Below are 17852 nucleotides of genomic sequence, written 5' to 3' on the forward strand. Positions count from 1 at the left end.
AAAGCTGAACAATGAAACGATAAGTTGTTAAATTTAGACACTTATGATCACCCTGGGAGAGCACGCATTTGGGCGCTGAGAAGTATTTTATTTTCCACGTGCATACTTTCGTAAATCCCTAGTTTGAACAAGATATTAACACAGCTCAAAATTCCTTCATTTTGTTCACAACGACTCTTAGCATAGGGCACAAGAGCATGAGTACATAATATAACATTCTTAGGGGGTACTTTTAGTGATATTGAGGTTATATATGTATCTAGTCTTTGTAAAAGTAAAGTAATGCAATATTTTACAGAGCAATATAGGAAGTCTAGTTAGGCGAATACAAGAGGCTTTTAAATTGTCCAATTTTACGGTTATTTGACATGCTTCCCAATCGTACCTGTGTCTCGCATGCGCACATCGTCTCATTGAAAACACTTTTGTCAACAGAAAACTAGTCACAATTTGTAGTATAGATTTCACGTGATTTTGACGAGGTTTGCTGGAAAAAGGCTGGTAAATTTGTAACCAAGTAACTATAAGTTATCGTCGAGTGTTAGTCAGAGGCTAGAGTATATAAGATTGTCATACACTCATAAATCACATCACCTGGCCTAATGAGCTGGGAATTACATAACGATATAGGGGAATCAAGCAGTTCTTTCAAACTTTGTGTGGTCAATAATCTTGTTAACTGAACCTCACATCACCTCACGTCTCAAAAGAAAAATACTGTATCGATTATATTTCTATTCCGTTCTACCCGAGTCCTAGGAGTCTTGCTCACACATCACGAAAGACTGCATGGTCTAGTTAATATCATTGAATATAGAAGAAGAATTTACCTGCGCGCGTCATCAAAATTATGGCGCCGTTATGATGTAATATGCTCGTCTACAGGAAGTACGTGGCCACCCACAGAGAGAGGGGTGGGGATAAAGAAAGAATCTCGAGTGTTTCGAACCCAGAACAAGCACAAATATTTTGCAGTGTGGGTTGGAATTTGATTTATAATGGCCTTGTTTTTGTCGCAGGTTTGCATGTTTGTGTAGTTTCTATTTGCAGTTTCCTACCCGAGTAAAAAAGGAATGGAAACTAGTCGAGGCTTGTTTCATCATCCAAGCCACTCAGACTCAACTTGCTTGTAAAATCCCAAACGAAAATAAAATCAATGCCTCTACAATACTATGTTAATTGAACAGATGTAGAGGGTCTAAGCTCACTAAGTACCCGTAGAACTAGTAGAACTTAAGGCTTAACACTGTCATGGGATGAAGATGATCGAATATTGAGAATAACTTCAAGGAAGAAAGAGAAATTTTCTTCAGCCTCCTTTTAACAAAATCGTGCAATTGATCAGCATTCAAATATCTCACGTGTTTTAATGGTATTAGCAATGATCAACTAACGAAATTAGTTTCTAAAATTGGATGGGAAAAGTGTTTCCTATACTACTAAGAATGTAGAATTGAACAATGTGGCAAAGTAAAATTTCAGTGCGAACGGCTGTTACTTCCGTATTATTTTCGCGGGATTACAATGTAAAGGGTTGGAGATAGGATATTGTACAACGTGGCCAACTATCTTGTAATATTACTTTGCGGTATGCAGTCATCCAGGAAATGTTCACGAAAACACTTGAAGTTTCCACGTAAATCCGGATCATATATTACATGTTTTTGTTTCAATATTGGCTTACGACGCTCAATAACTTCATAATGTTCCCGTCTCTTTTTACTTCATGCAAATTTGAAGTCCTAGTGCCCGATGTGGCGGAGATTCCGCCTTGAGGTGATCAGCTGTTTGACCTCCAGGCGATGTGTGTTGTCTTGGAACATGGAGATGTGGAGAGCTGTTAGGATGGAAGGTCGTTGTTGGGGGACAATATATAAGGTGGAGAGACAATCCATACGTGGGGAAATATGAGAGAAGCTAGTTATAGGTTTGGGTGAAGAGGTGTCAGGGTGACAAGATGTGAGGGTTGTTCGGTGGGTGAAAGATGTGATGATGATGTGAAGGTATAAGATGGGTGATAGATGTGAGGGTAATAAGGTATAAAATGGGTGAAATTAAAGATGTAAGGGTGATAAGGTATAAAATGGGTGAATTATGTGACTTGTGAGGGTGACAAGGTGTAGGATGTAGTGAGGCCACTTCAAGTGAAGACATTCAATTCATAAATAAACGCTACACTTTGTTGAAAGAAAAACAATTAATAAACTCTCAATGACTCATTCATTGAACTTCTTTCTCCCGTTATCTTTGAAAATGCGTGCTTATGGAGGCTGGAGCCAATGTGACTCAACTTAATATTATGCGCGGGCCCAACGTCTCTACCGAGGCTTGTAATTTGCAAATGGAATGTTGATAATGGGGTGTTACCATTGCTATATACTATGGTTTTGGAACGATTTAATAGTTATATATTGTCTTATTCGTCTTCTGTAAGCATTCTTATTTAAATATACATAACTTTACAACATGCAATTTGTCTATGATTATTGATAAGAATTGCAGTAAAGAGCATTGATGACAATTATTTTCATTCCTGTGGTTTTGTTTGCAAATATATACGCTATCGTGAGAATACTTGGCAGTTCACCAAATCACGCAATAACCTGTTTTCTTGCTCAGAATATTCTGGTTTAAATAACAAAAATAGATCTCATTTTTTAATATAAATTCCATGGTATAATGTCTCGTATAATAATGTTACATTGAATGAACTGCAATAATTTCACTTGCATGTTGTTTTTGAGTCAAAGGAATCGATTTCATGTTTTTATTTCATCTATAAGTGCCCTTGAATAGCTTCACATGTGACAAAGACTTGCTCTTACTAATCAATCAAGAATCATGTTAACGATAAAATATTTGCATTCATAAAATATCATGAACATTGTTGCATATCAATAATTAAGGAAAATAAAGGATCTTTGCGGAAGTGTAGCAATCGTGTTGTTTTAACTATCAAACAATGGTGGTAAGATTAAGATCGACTGTATTGTGTTCCCACGAGAAGTCACGTCCACACTGTTGCTCGAGGGATTTTGATCGTCGTATAAAACTGTAAGTTCTTTTCTATGCTTGTGTCTATAAAGTAAGATCATTAGTGGGAGTTCGATTGTTTTATTCACTATTATCGATTACTTTTCCAAAATCAGCCGTGCCTGTTTCACCAGCGTATTTCGTTGAATTAACTGTTACATAATGTACTTCAATCTGTGAGAATATATGAGTTCTGCGATGTCACTCAACACTTGTGCTTTCTTGAGAATACTATGAAATATCATTTTAAAATTACGCATAATGATAGCATTTTAATCTGCGTGCAATTGGTCTACTGCATGATCACCGACACCACTGTTAAATTTATTAGCGTGAAATACATTTATTGCTGATGCAATTACAGGTAACTTTCTAATAGTTTCCCAAGAGGAACATATTGTTAATTCTTAATGTAGATTAATGCATAGGGAAAACTTGCTTGCATCGGTGGTAGTTTTAACTTTTAAAGGTTTGTTTCCTCAAGCACTTTTTGTAGTGAAGATTAAAACATTTTGTCAAGCATTTCTCTAACATTGGCTCCCTTTTTACGTAGCTATATATCGCGTGTTTATAAACTGATAACTTGAAGTAATATTGAGTGACATGAACGTCAACGTCAGCAGAACCGAGGGTAGTCTTCGTAACATGTTATTGTGATGGTGCTACTGTGAGACTGTGAGTTACCAACCGGACAGACTGAAGGGATTAGCTTGACCACGCCGCTGGGAAGGTAATTTATCAGCTTACCCAGTTGGTAACTGAGAGTAGCATCACCACAATAATCACAATATCAAAGTTAATCTACCTGAGTGATACATGCATGCAGGCTATCACTATTTCCGTAACACGTTATTCATAAGGAATTTTACGTAATATTCGCGTTTGTTCCGCAAGAATCTAGGATTCCCAATGTCTTTGCTCAATAGGGTATAAATGGAAGATTCCAGTTGCAGACTGATCTAGTCTTGCGACAAGAAATACGCTGACGGAAAAAAGTTATTTTCGCATTGAAATATAAGATATGTAAATATGTAAAAAATGAACCAAATCAGTTTGCAGGTTCCTTCTTTCTAGGACGCACTTTTAAGCTGTAATAACTGGATCTTCCATTGTTTTCACCGCGCTGGAAAATATAAAGCGATTATCGTTCTCTCAAGCGTCAATAAGTAGCTAAGGATTAGATTATTTAGCTTTGATCAATATTTATACAATAACAATTTGAGAGATCTTCAGAGATGTCCAATCACTCCTATGATCCGCTAAAAATGATGAAAATCTGAAAAAAATTTCATTAATTATTAAAAGTTCTTCAGTTTTCAGAGATTTCAAAGCTTCGACTGGGAAACGTTTCTAATGATAAAGACGTTACTAACTTATTGTCATGTAACACATATTTGTCAACTTTTTTTTGGCTTGTTTAAAGGACATTTCTTCCTAAACGATTTAATTGTGCTTCCTGTTTGACGTAGAACGAAATGATTCAGAGCCTGATCAATACCTACCGTTGGAATTTTGCCAAAATGTTCTAAATCTGTGTAATTTTTCAGAGTTTTAAGTTTTGCATGTTTTCATCACAATTACCTTTCCATCGTATTTTGCATAGGATGTAGGTTAGCAGATTTTATAAGTCATTTTTTTAAATCATCAAGTCTTTTAAGATTTGTTACTTTCTGTTTACTTGCATTGTTCAACCATCATAATCGTTTACGCCAAGGACCGAAGAATTTGTCAAAATCGCGAACTTTGCGTGTGGCAAAGTTTTACATTCCAAGAGGAATAGACAGCCGTTGATTACCTAAAATATGGTGCTTGAAATTTGGCATTGTTGTGGCTTTATTAGATTTGTTGGTTTCTAGACATATCATACAGGAAAACCGCATAAAAACACTAAAAAATACTCCGCAAGTTTCGATGTCTCGTTTTCAGTGAAATAAACGATGGAATTTGACTTAAAACCTGCATGCAGTATATCTAAAAGTTTAATGTAATTAATTCTGTAACCCCTCGAACGGTAGCAATGGTATATTTTACCCTCAATACCTTAAAGTGATGGAAAAATTGATTCAAAAATGCAATGTTCAACTTCATCTTATCAAAGTGCTGAATGTGTTGATCGCCAGTACAATGACTGTTGCTTGATTGCAATGCTAATGGCCTTCGTAGCTAAATTCCTGGTCTATTAATGGTAACAATTATAATAATGCGTTGAATTGGTCACAAATTATAGCACAAATTGCAACTTTTTGTTCGTGCAATTTGATTGTTATATTCGCAACACCTGTGGTGTGATTGCCTTCGGGTAGAGATACACTCTCTACGATAATGGAATGTGTTTGAATTGCGATATTTTTTTAATGAATTAGTTCACTGGGAGGGGTATTAGGTGAAAACTTTAAGTATTATTTACGTGCTGTTTGTATTAATATATTTACCCCCCAGATTAGTTCAATTAAAGGTGATAAAAGACGCTGTAAGACACAGAGTTTTCATGCACTCAAGGTTGGTAGGGTATATAAAGCGAGCTTGACACACTACGGTTAGTACGAGACTAAGATATTCGAGATTGTAACAGTTGTAGTTTGCAAAAAGAGAAAGGCGTTGTTATTGTTGAATCATATGGTTTGGAATCTACTTTTTGGTACGTTTTTCACCTCAATGTATTGTTTATTAGATGTTTTTATATCAATTTGTTATACTATACCAAGTTTGGATTTAGCTTTCGGGCGCAGCATCACGTACGTTTTATCCGTGAAAGTACACAAATTGAAATTTCACAGTCTGAATCATTAGAAATCATTTTTTGAAGAGAAATTTTTGTAAAACTTTCACACAAATTCCACGTTAACCACCTTGACTGTGTAAGTGATCATGTCTTTTACACCTGAGATATGGCTGTTATTATGAAGACTTATGGACAGTTGAATGGCGTATTTTTTATACAGGTTAAACGTCGTTCTCCCCTTGGGTCGGTGAGCTTGCATATAGTAAATACGATAGACGCTTTCGCTACTAGTACGTTGTAATTTACTTTGTAAGCCTGCCTGCATGGTACTTCTGAGGTACATAGTTCTATTAAAAACACCATTGAGGTGTTTGTTGACTTCAATAACACTCTACGTCGTATCTATAACGTTCAGATAACACCGTTTTACAAGCTTGTCTTAGTTCACTGTTAAATTTGTGATCGTATTCATCTATAATGTGCCATCCATATATAAAGACCATTACAGCCGATAATCTGTTGGAAAATTTCGCTTAATTTATTTGCTAGTCTTATTTTTATCATGATCACCGCAAAATAAATGACGTAGTATTATTAGATTTCTAAAATTCCTCTTGGTCCAGAGTTTGACTTTGCTTTTTTAGCCATGCTGTTGCTACACACAATCACTTAATTAGATTTCTGCGCTATCCTTTTAAGTGTGTACACACTGAACCCTCGTATGTTTTTCTTCTGTTTGTTGTTGTTTTGCTGCCTCGATTTATAGCAAGGTAAACAATCTAGTTTGTTCTTCTCATTGTTAAATATAGTTTTTCCTTGTGCTTGGCTAGAGGCCATTTCATATTGAGATGAAATCATGGCACACTTCTTCGCTTCACACACAGCACATATAAATTGACCAGTCCTAATTACTTTTCATGTTATAAGGAAGTGGCCATGCCTCGTTTGAACACTGTATTAACACAGAAAGGATTATCCTTTAATTGTGTTTCGACACCCACTATCCTGTGGTACTTCGTTTCCTTACTGCGACGTGCAACCGCAAAGGGCAACCGCCAATTGACATGTTGTGAAACGTTGCGATACACTTCGTGTGTGCACACGCTCGGATGTTCCCTGTTGAAAAAAACAGGAAGAACCATTTGCAATCTTGCTTCCCACTTACGCATGAGTTCTTCAAACAATTGTTTTCCTCGCTGCTTGATGCAAATTCGATGATATCATGATTAGCTGTATTAATACAGGATTAACAATCATTTGTAAACATAAAACATCCGTTGCAAATGAACTCCAATTTACTTAGCTTCTGTTATGTATTGTAGTTATCTAGAGATGTGTTTTAATAATCTTCGCTTATACCCGTTCTTCGGAAACTCATGACTGCCTGGTTGGACAATAAATTGATAGCTGTATAACTTCTACATGTTATAATATATCAGGCTTCAAACTGGAATGTAGAATAATGGTTTTAATGCCGACGAAATGTATCGTCTACTTAGATAGGTTACATGATGTTTCCCACGTTATTAGATGATGTAAGGAGACCCCTTCGTCGAATTGATTTCTAAACATAAATATTTACATTGATAACCACAAATTAAATTATGAAAATCGTATAGAACAAATAAATAATACACTACTCTGAGAATATAATGTGTGGGAAAATGTTTTTAATCAAAATATGAATTACGTAAATGCAAACTGTTTGCGTCCGTAGAGATCTGACTGATTGGTGAGAAATCTTCACAGACTTCAGCTTGTGACCCAGACCCTTCTATACAACACACAGACATATTGAGTCTCCAACTTCTCACGTCTTTCAGCTCTTTCAGCTACAGTTGACCTCGTGTAGTTTACTTGGGTGTCTCATGCAATGGCCCTCATTAAACTCAGAATAGAAATGCTGTTTATGTGGTATAGATATTTGAATGTCCAATATATAGCAAGCATGCAGTTATACATCAGACCTAGCTTTGCTATAATCACCACACGCGTTTCAGAAGTTTCTGGAAAACGTCGCTTTACAAAGATTTTTTTGATTAGGTCGTTTACACTTGAGCTTTTCCTCTCCTTTTCTACTAGAAAAGGAAGTATTTTACGTTCTTATAAATGAAATAAATACCAATGGATAATTTTCTACTTAATACTTATGATTTTACACTGCCCACGACATTCTATATCCTATTATGTAATTTATCCATCGCTTTATCGGTTTCAAAGAAAATTCTAGATAGTCAAAAGCGAGAAGAACTAGATCCCCCTGGCTATACAAAATCCTTTTCAAACTCTCCAAAAATTGGCGGAATAACATTTTTTTAATTTCATATCCGGCTGTAGGAATGACACGCTATTTCGGTCAAAGACGAAATCTCTTTCACAAATAGATGTTATTCTAGAGTTTCCACCAGTCTGTATAATACGTAATGTGGACGTGCAAGCATCCATCTGGCCTAATAGATCATTTTTTATTTGACATGATTTCAAATCTACTGTTATATAATACATAAAGCATACATCAAACTGCAGTGCATGAATGTATTCGACTGATTTCGAAGACTGATACTTCAATAATATAGTCGAGGTTTTTCCAGGTCATCAAGACATTATCTTCTTCTAATACAAAGATACAAGTTGTTCTTTACTCCAAGCTTGCATTAACTGTGCTCCGAGAGCCTTCTCCAATCGGAGGGTTGCATGAGCTGTATGGAGAGATGCAAGGTTGCAACGCGTATACCGTTTATTCTTTTGTTTATTCCACTACTCCAGATCCACTGATCCAGTGAATTCTTAGAACCAACGTTAGCTAATCATTAAAATCCCTGTTTTTTATTTTTGGCAGGTAATCAGTTTTTTTATCTCCAGGCAACACGCTATATAACATGCGTTAGCATCGAATTAGGTGAAAACAGGAGTTTTATTGCATGCAGCCGTTAACACTCGATTCTCCATATTATTTCTAGCTCAACCAGATCTCAAATGTTATCAAGAAGTATTTGTAAGATATCTTACCATCTGGTAGCCGTCAAACTCTTCAATTAGGGTGAAACGGAAAAATGTTAATTCCATAATTTATTAGTTTTTGGGCAACATATTTCTGATGTGATTGAACCTTTTGCCTAGCTGAAATATTTACTAAAATCAAAACAACACAGAGAAAAACCTCTAGAAACCTCAAGCGAATTATCTTATCCTTATATAGATAGCATTTTGGGTTTCATTAATTGAATAAGGCTTTTTTAAGCAAGTTGGTATGCGTAGTTGATTATAACTAAACGTCATTGGGCGGCTTTTAAGATTACGGAAGAATGTTCAATTAATGGACATGTTTTTCGTAATATTACGAATATGAAATGCATGGAATGTATGAAAGGGATTAACTTGTGTTCTCGTCGATTTGCCCATGAAAGTCGTAGAGGTATATTGAGTTTTGTTGGTTTTAGCCTCCCGCGGGCGGAAGTCTTTCTGGGAGAGAAAAAAGTAACAATGTTAATAACTTGCGAGTAAAAATATCCCTTCATAATTGAGATTTCATCGTGTTTATAAGATTGGTTATTATTCTCACCCACAGAGTGACTCTGTTGGAATCAATTTAACTCTTGACTTAATATCACGATACTTGATCCCCTGCATGAACGTTTACAACCTCTCTGATCGTAACTCGATAAATTATGGCTTGGTTATTTCGTTTTGAAATATCATTGATATGTCTACAACGTGGTGAGATACCATACAATACCCCAGACTGCTGTAATTGATATATGGTTATTGATTGCATGACCTACACATGACATAAGACGAACAGCTATTATTCTGTCGCTTTGAATCGCGTGCCATCATTATCACATTTCATTGTTCAGCTATTCAGCATTTTGCATCACTTCATCCCGCATACTGATTTACGATTTACAACAATTTATTCAAACATATTTAGCAAAGTTTTTTATCTCGCTGAGCTATTTATTGTTTATCTTGGCACGCCTTTTATAGAATGGTGATGAAAAAATACAGATTAGAAAAAGGCTTTTTCGAGTCATATAGGGTATATTTATAAAGCTATACTTATGTTACCTGAAATAGTTTGTTGCCTGAAATAGACCCAATTGTTATGCAATGTCGTCGACACGAGTAATTTTCTCAGGTTTCAGAAATGTCACTAGTGTTTTAAAGTCGCGATGAAGCTAATAAAAAGGTTTTTCGTGGAAAATGCATAAACATGATTGTTTGAAAATGGGATTACCCGGTGTCATAAGGAATACTCGCTAAATCTTATTTAGTGTGTTAAAATTTAGTTTGAAGACAAAGGATCATATGAAACCCACTTAAACTTAATCGTATAGTACGGCTCATCATTTCACACTGAGATGGTCATTCATACATAGAATATTTTAGGCTTATTTCTGCTGAAAAATGTTTAAACACACAATAAGACGAGGCACAACCGCCGTATGGATTATCTGGCGAGGTTCCGATCGTAAAGCTGCCATCCGGTCATGTTTGCAGATTGTGCTCGCAATTCCGATAACAAAACGTTTGAAACACCGAATCACTTTCATTCAGCGAATACCCCGTACGGAGATATGATGAAATAAGATGGCCGAGAGTGAAGTATATTTGTCATCGATCAAGAGAATGTTTTGAATGTCATCTTCAATGGGTGATAGATTAAAGATTTTAGGTTGTTTTCGTGTAGTATAAACGTTTGAAATCTAACAGGAATAACAACCATTTAGTTTGGCTGGACCATCTGTGTGTAATATCTAAGTGTAAAATGTGCTCTTCAAAAGTCTGTAATGCTATTTTTACTGCAAGTGTTTTCAGCAAAGTGTTTACCAATTGACATTTATATCGGGCCCCAACAGAGGTAACGACACAACACTAAATACATAATGAAGATATTACAACCCATGTGTCTGTAGATTAGCATTACTGAGTTGAATAGTAATTTTGGTTTTGCAGACTGTCGCCACATGGAAACACTTACAATGTAATACCCCTTTTGAAACTTCACGCGTCACTCTGCCTGATTAAAAAATAGAACATGTTTAACATTTGTGAGACGTTAGAGGCTTAACCTGAGCCGAAGAGAATGAAGACTGGAGTGAGGACTTTAGGTCATTAATATACACGTCTATCATTCGGACTACTTTCAGAGATCACAGAAGAGACCAACACTCCAACAGTTTCTTTGGCATAATTCACACGTCATTTTGTATCATTCATAGGAGCGCGACCCTAAATTACTTGAATATACCAAATGAAAAGATTTCATCCATTTCTAAGTAGCAGCACCAAAACCCCTTCAATTATTGAGTGATCATTCGCAATTCATTCCACGCCTATTCAGTGAGTGAACATTTAGAAATAAGATTACTTATCAACAATGTTATTGGCAATAGTTGACTTGTTCCGGTCAATCCTAAGCCTAAGGTGACATATGCATCTATGCCCCCCAATTAATACTAAAAATATTTATAATGCAAGTCTATAGAATAGGTCGTATAATGTCTATAGTCGTGTATGATTCTGTGTGATTCACGTTGTCAGTAGATATAGTATTAAATGCTAAAGATGTGGAATAAAACACACACCATGCACTTTACTAGTAAATGCAAGACGGTGATTCGAACGAAAGTTTTTCAAAGGATGTTTGAAACAAGCATTTTTACTTTGCGTGAAGTTTGTGTTTGGTGTCGTTGAAAAATTGCTGGCAAATGAGAACAGAATTTAAAGCGGCTGTTTTCTAATCAACAAGTTATAATTCGTATTTAATTGCTATTGTAATCACAGTTCCTAATTCGCAGTCTAAAATAAATATACCTCCTATAGTACTGACTTGTGCCGCGGTAAGATAGAATACCCTCAATTTTTCGGCAATTTCATCTGGCTATTAATAGGTCTGCATGCTTGCGTGTGCGAGTGATAAAATAATTCCGCTCTGAAAACCGAAATGCAACTGTTTTTAGGATCATGTCTTGTACTGTTCTAGCTTTAGAACACGCTTTTTTTAACTGCTTTTTAAAGGATCTCGCCACGCGCTTCGGCGTATTTTGTATAAAACAGGGTGTATGTTGTTCAATTAAGAAGATATGCGTCAATAGGTCCACGGAAAATCCTTAATCACACAATATATACAAGTATTTTAATGAACTCAGCAGAGAACCCAGAAATGTAACTTGCAGCTGGAACGGCAGCTTTAAGCAAAGTCATGCAGACGAACATTGCAGTGGAATGCAAAATCGAATGATTTTATTTCATTGTGAAGATTTCGAAGTAGAATGAAATTACCATTCACTTTTTGCGCGGCGAGTTTAATTGAAACAATCGAATACATGCATTTCATGCATTTTAGTTTGTCTTCAAGAGCTCATGTTTCCGGAGCAGTTATTGCTTCAGTTCATGGTGTAGTTGACCTTCAAGATCTACGCAAATAGATCAATGACGACTGTTGTACATGCAACGGGGTTGGGAGTGGGTGGTGTGGAGGAAACGAATACACAGTTCACCATATTTCTGAATTCTGGTAGCTTTTACTATAATAGCACACGAGCATGGTATTTATCTGAGTATTTATGACATTCCTTTTGATAGCAGGGTAGACGGTCGTTCACCTCTAATGGATAACTTTTTAAGCTGTTATCTCTTCAGACGGCTAACAATATTACTTTTATCCGGGAAGTATTCTTATACACGTGACAGACACGGAATTATAATAAAAAAATCTCTGTCCCACGCATAAGATTGTACACCTCCTTTGACAGAACGCTAGATCCGCCTCAGATATTTTCTCTTTACGTGTTCGAGAAACCCATCACTCGCTTAACACTTAACCATATAATCTTATGGTGTTAAAAAATGCATCACAGTATGGGGCATACGAGGGGGTACTTTTTGAGTGCATATATTGCCACAGCATTTCCTGTTTAGAATTCATCAGCTCATCATATAACGTCTATTCATTTCTAGGTCAACCCATTGCGAAGATGGAGTTCCATGTTATCCTTTGCCTGATCGCTTGTTTTGTTGCAACTGTCCGAGCTCGTAGTCTGCCAGAGGAATCGTCTGATCCACGCAATAGCGCGCGATTTAAAGCGTTTGAAATGAGATTTCTACAAATGCTTGGAATGAAGGAGAAGCCAACGACAAAACGGAACGTTGTTGTGCCTCAATACATGTTGGACTTGTACAACAGCCGTGTGAGAGACCCTGAATATATTTCAACAAATATGGTGTTCAAAGATTTTGCAACCACGGCCAACACTGTTCGTGCGTTCCACCACAAAGGTAACAGATTTTTGTTGTTTGGATAACAGCTAAACATGAAGTATATCCTATCTCCCACACTCTCGCAGATCTGTGGCTAGGAGAGCGGACGAGATATTAAATTTATGCCTCATTTTAACATCTGCAGTGGATATAAATCCGATGGGTAGTTTTCCTTCTTAATTTCAACAAACGCCTTCTGTTTGCCCATTAGCTATTGACGGAACTAGCCTCTTATTTTGCACGTATACCAAGTCACTCACTGTATCATACTTAATTTGCTTTGACCCTGAAAAAGTTTTGCGTTCAGTTTAGCAAAGCTAGGGTTACATAAAGGTATTCAGAACTTCTTGATAATCGGAATGAAGAGATTAGATTCAAGATTAGAATCATGCTTGAAATATTTAAAACCTTTCTTGTTATTGTAGACGCACCTGAGAGCGATCGCCATGCAAACAGAGCGAAAAGAAACGTTCATCTTGATATTGCTTCGGTCCCCCTGCACGAGGAATTGGTAAAGGCCGAATTTCGTGTGTTTAACAATCGTTACGGTTCAGAAGAAGCTATCGGAAGGAATATCATCAATGTTTATCAGTTGATTGCCCCAGGTGTAAGGAAACTACTCGATTCAAAGATTGTCAATGCTACTTCAGTTGGATGGCAAAGCTATGATGTGCTTCAAGCTGTGCAGCATTGGCATAAAACACCAGGCGAAAACTTTGGCTTGGAGATGGAGGTAATGAGCGAAAATGGGAACCCTACTGATATATCACATTTACATTTTGACAAACCTCATGATATGGACGATGATCAATGGCCCCATCAGCGACCTTTACTAGCTCTGTATTCTCGCGACCCTAATACTCATTTGCATAAAAAGCGGGAGCGACGGAGTGCTTCACAATGGAGCAAGTACAAGGGATTATGTAAACGATTTAGTCTGGTCGTAGACTTCGTATCACACCTTAGTTGGAACTGGGTTGTTCAACCGACGAGATACAACGCTTATATGTGTAGAGGGGAGTGCCGTTACCCGATGGCAGAACACATGAACACCACAAACCACGCAATCGTTCAAACTCTAGTTCATAACGTAAAGAAATATAAAAATAAAGTTCCCGCTGCCTGCTGTGTACCAACTGAATTAATACCAGCCATGTTGTTGCTGAGCCATGACAACGCTATAGAGTTAAAAGATTATCCTGATATGAGCGTCATTGCCTGTGGTTGCCGGTAAATCTATCAAGGAACCAACCTTCGTCTATAAACACACGTGTCTCGAGCCACGAGTGCTCTGTCAAGACATACTTTGGCCTTGAAGTAAAATCCATTAAATCCTCGAGCATAAAATCGCAATGAACGATTGAGGAATGTTATGGTTGTGTCACATCAACAAGCTTTTGTAAGAATTTCTAGAGTCAAGGACATTTGAGAATACGAACTAGCTATCAATCCGTTGGTAACCTTGTATTGCTTGAATAGCCTAGAAAACTTTAGTCTGCATGGTCAAGAATTATTCTTTAAATTTGATGTTTTAACCCTGGCTGCACGAATTTTATCCTAAGCAATTTATTTTTCCAGACTCGTGTATAAAAGAGCAACCTTTTTCAATTCCATATATCATAATATAGCTAAACTTTTTTGTGGTGTGACCACGTTATACACAAAAGACAATACTTGGTAACTATAAATGTCTATAAAACTTTGAATCAAACATTAATTTATACTGTATAATTCATTAGAACATTATTATAATTTACATAACATTGTATAGTGTATATTAAGGCATATTTGTACAGCATTTTGTAATATAATTACGATATTATTATTGCGGTAAATCTGAGTCGGAGACGTGTGAGTGAGTGTGAGTGATTTCATTCCTTATCGGTATTATGGAAGTCCCTGCTTTGAATTCCAACACCTTTCCAACAATCTTCACACGTTCCTAATTAAGTAGGCTGGACTTAATTGTTCCGTTGTTAGCAATCGGCTTCGAGAATGTGAATGTCATTATATAAAGTATGATGAAGTCGAGTTTTACTCAGTAGAAAGGCATTATAGGATATTCGTATAATCGGGATGAATTCTTTTTTTCTGGCTAAAAATAAGATGTATCTGTTCCTAGTGATCCACGATCCGTTAGAGAGAATTATTGAACTTGCCCTCCACACATTTTACCCAGTAAGGGGTCTAGACACAGGGTAAAGATCATTATCCTCTTCACTTTATGTAGAGGAATGAAATGCGATTTAATATTTTGCACTGAGACTTCTGATCGATATAGAAATACACAAGGATCCAGTTGAAATGTCTTCACATCACTGGGCAGTCTGCCGCATGCACAGTGATCAGATATCTACCACAAGGAATGTTGAAATTCCAGATGCAGTCATGCACAGACCGTTCAGGCGACGAACAATTATGAGAGCTGGCAACGCAGATGATGAAAGAGCAGAAGTACTCGTTTTCTTATCCTCGTTGGACCAGCCTTAGTATTAGGAATTCCGAGGAATTCCGCGTCTAATCAACTTACGCCGAAATTATAACTTGCGCAATTAATAAGGTGTTCGCGTTACGCAAATAAATGAAGTAAAAAATAACTGCGTGAATATCTGACGCAGTTGAGTGCAGAGTTAGTGCCAGGTTAATCGACTGCGTATCTTCTTAACAGCTTAAGGTTCGTATGCCTAGTGTGTTTACCAGTATGCAAAGTTTTAGACTAATCAATAAACGAAGACATATTTCAATACCCTCCTACTCAAATGACGCGAAAGCCTTTGATGACAGTTTAATTTTGACCTCCTCAGCGGGTCAATTTTAACAAATATTCCCGACCTAAATTGTGTTGGATGATTTGCGACTTCCTGTGCGATGACCACGTGCATGCGCGTGGATGAATCACTCATCCTATCACTTATTTCATGTTGTGCTATTAGAAAGAACTAAGAGAAAAAACTAAATGGTTGTCCTCAATTTTGCCATCAGCTACAAGTCAACCACAGAGACATCATTGAAAGACACTTGGATTAATAATTATTCCATTTTCACTATGAACTTTTAAGTCCAATCCAGGAAAGCGTAAATTTAAAAAACAGCGTCATATTAGCCATCCAATAAGGTCCTCTATAATCGGGTGTTAAGTCTAAGGTGCTTTTGTTTTCATGGGTGAACCGCTAAAAAGGATTTCGTTGCGAACAAAATTAAAGGTACCATCGCAAACTGACTCGATCATGACCACGTTAGGTTTATTGTATTTGATTGTATTTATTTATGTTTGGGTTTACTGACGCAAACTTTTTCTCCTGTAGTGCGCTGCCAAAAGTGAACCCACGCGCTGCAGAATATATAACCCACACACTTGAGTTGATATCTTTCAGATATCTTTTTTAGGTTTGAACGACAAAAATTACAGCAGATTATTGTCGGACTGTTATAACCATGCATGCGTTCCTGGCCTTGAAAGACAATCATAACTCATGGTTTTGCCAACGGGAAAATACCTGAGGTTAAGTAAGCTCTTGTAAAATGACGAATTGTCAAAGCCATATTTGTGGTTAACCAATTACTGCAAGTCACAGTAAAACACTAGTGTATATCTACTTGAACCCTTCCTTTGGTCATGTCATGCATACACTAATGATATCACGTGTACCAAACAACTTGGAAATTCGGAAGACTTTTAAGGCTAGAAACTAGAAACCAATTAGGCGTGATTAATAGCGAGACACCAGCACTAACTGAATTAGAGAGGGAATTCTTCCCGTCGTATTATCGCAGCTATAGTCGTCCCTATTTCATCTATCTTTTTAGACTTCCCAATTTTATCAAGGCTAAGTGACCATTCTTAGTGACCATTATACACAAGTCTGTGGTTGTACGTAAAAAAAATCTACTCAATTTTCTTAACAATAGAACAGAAATTCTTCCAGTGATAAATCATTAAAACATGCAAGTTATAAATCATGTATTTTTAACTGCATATAATTTGGCTTGATGGAAACAAAACTCTTTGACGAAAATAGAAACAAAATATTGACAACTTGATTGGATTAATACAAGTTATAAATCGACGAGGTGGTATGCCATGCATATATACGTGCATGCCATATAGCCAAAACATAGTCAGTGACAACGCATGTGAGATTGTTTATCTAGCTTGGTTCTTGCAATTTCAACTGCTCGTAAAAACATGATAAATCAAATCCTCAGACATATTCAGAAACTAAAAGTATGCAGACGAAAGAAAAATAAGTATACGTATCTTTACGTATAGATTACATGATAGATTTGAAGTTTGAACGAAATGGTTACCCACTAAAAGATAAAGACAGTTCTAAACTGTTTTTGTTCTAAATCGCCGGTCGGTCCTGTGGCAATGAATAATAACTTTTCTTATACCTGGGGAGTGAACAACTCACATTAGAGAATATTGCAGATAGCGCTGGGGTATTACACGTCTAAAATTGCCACACACAAGGTAAATCTTCAGCGATGAAGAGTTCGCGCTCTTCGAAAGAGCCCCAAACTTATATAAACATTGGCATATGGAATCTATGGTTATTGTAAGCTAAAATTAGCCAAAGTGATAAGCATTTTATAGATAAGCAAGGGCACTTTCGTTGTGTCAATATTTTGCAATTTTGCGCAAGTTGCTACACGCTGAGGTGAAGTTAATTTTACAGTGGACCGAGACCGCCTTTGTGTGCCGAAAATACAGAAGTGTGTTTAACCACACATGAAGGATTCAATGCAATACATCATCATTGATCAAATCAACAAGTTAATAATTGAGAAACATAACTCCTAGTCGTGGGAACCTGGGGAACTGGTTTGTGTG

At 36.7% G+C, this 17852-nt stretch overlaps 1 protein-coding gene across 1 annotated transcript; it reads left to right on the forward strand.

The window, feature by feature from the left end:
• The first annotated feature begins 5548 nt into the window (after positions 1-5548).
• Positions 5549-14809, forward strand: LOC114532337 (bone morphogenetic protein 2-like). Its single transcript, XM_028553821.1, has 3 exons — positions 5549-5671; positions 12719-13036; positions 13444-14809. The coding sequence occupies exons 1-3, from the start codon at positions 5650-5652 to the stop codon at positions 14250-14252; spliced, it is 1149 nt and encodes a 382-aa protein (XP_028409622.1). The 5' UTR covers positions 5549-5649; the 3' UTR covers positions 14253-14809.
• The last annotated feature ends 3043 nt before the right edge of the window (positions 14810-17852 follow it).

This window comes from Dendronephthya gigantea, unplaced genomic scaffold (assembly GCF_004324835.1).
Source record: "Dendronephthya gigantea isolate DGI-Jeju-01 unplaced genomic scaffold, DenGig_1.0 000079F, whole genome shotgun sequence".
NCBI lineage: Eukaryota > Metazoa > Cnidaria > Anthozoa > Malacalcyonacea > Nephtheidae > Dendronephthya > Dendronephthya gigantea.

Excerpts from the sequence above, each read along its gene's own strand:
- LOC114532337 (XM_028553821.1), top strand. The coding sequence starts at position 5,650 with ATGGTTTGGAATCTACTTTTTG. Across the intron at positions 5,672-12,718 it reads GGTTTGGAATCTACTTTTTG|GTCAACCCATTGCGAAGATG; the intron begins GTACGTTTTTCA and ends ATTCATTTCTAG. Across the intron at positions 13,037-13,443 it reads TCGTGCGTTCCACCACAAAG|ACGCACCTGAGAGCGATCGC; the intron begins GTAACAGATTTT and ends TTGTTATTGTAG.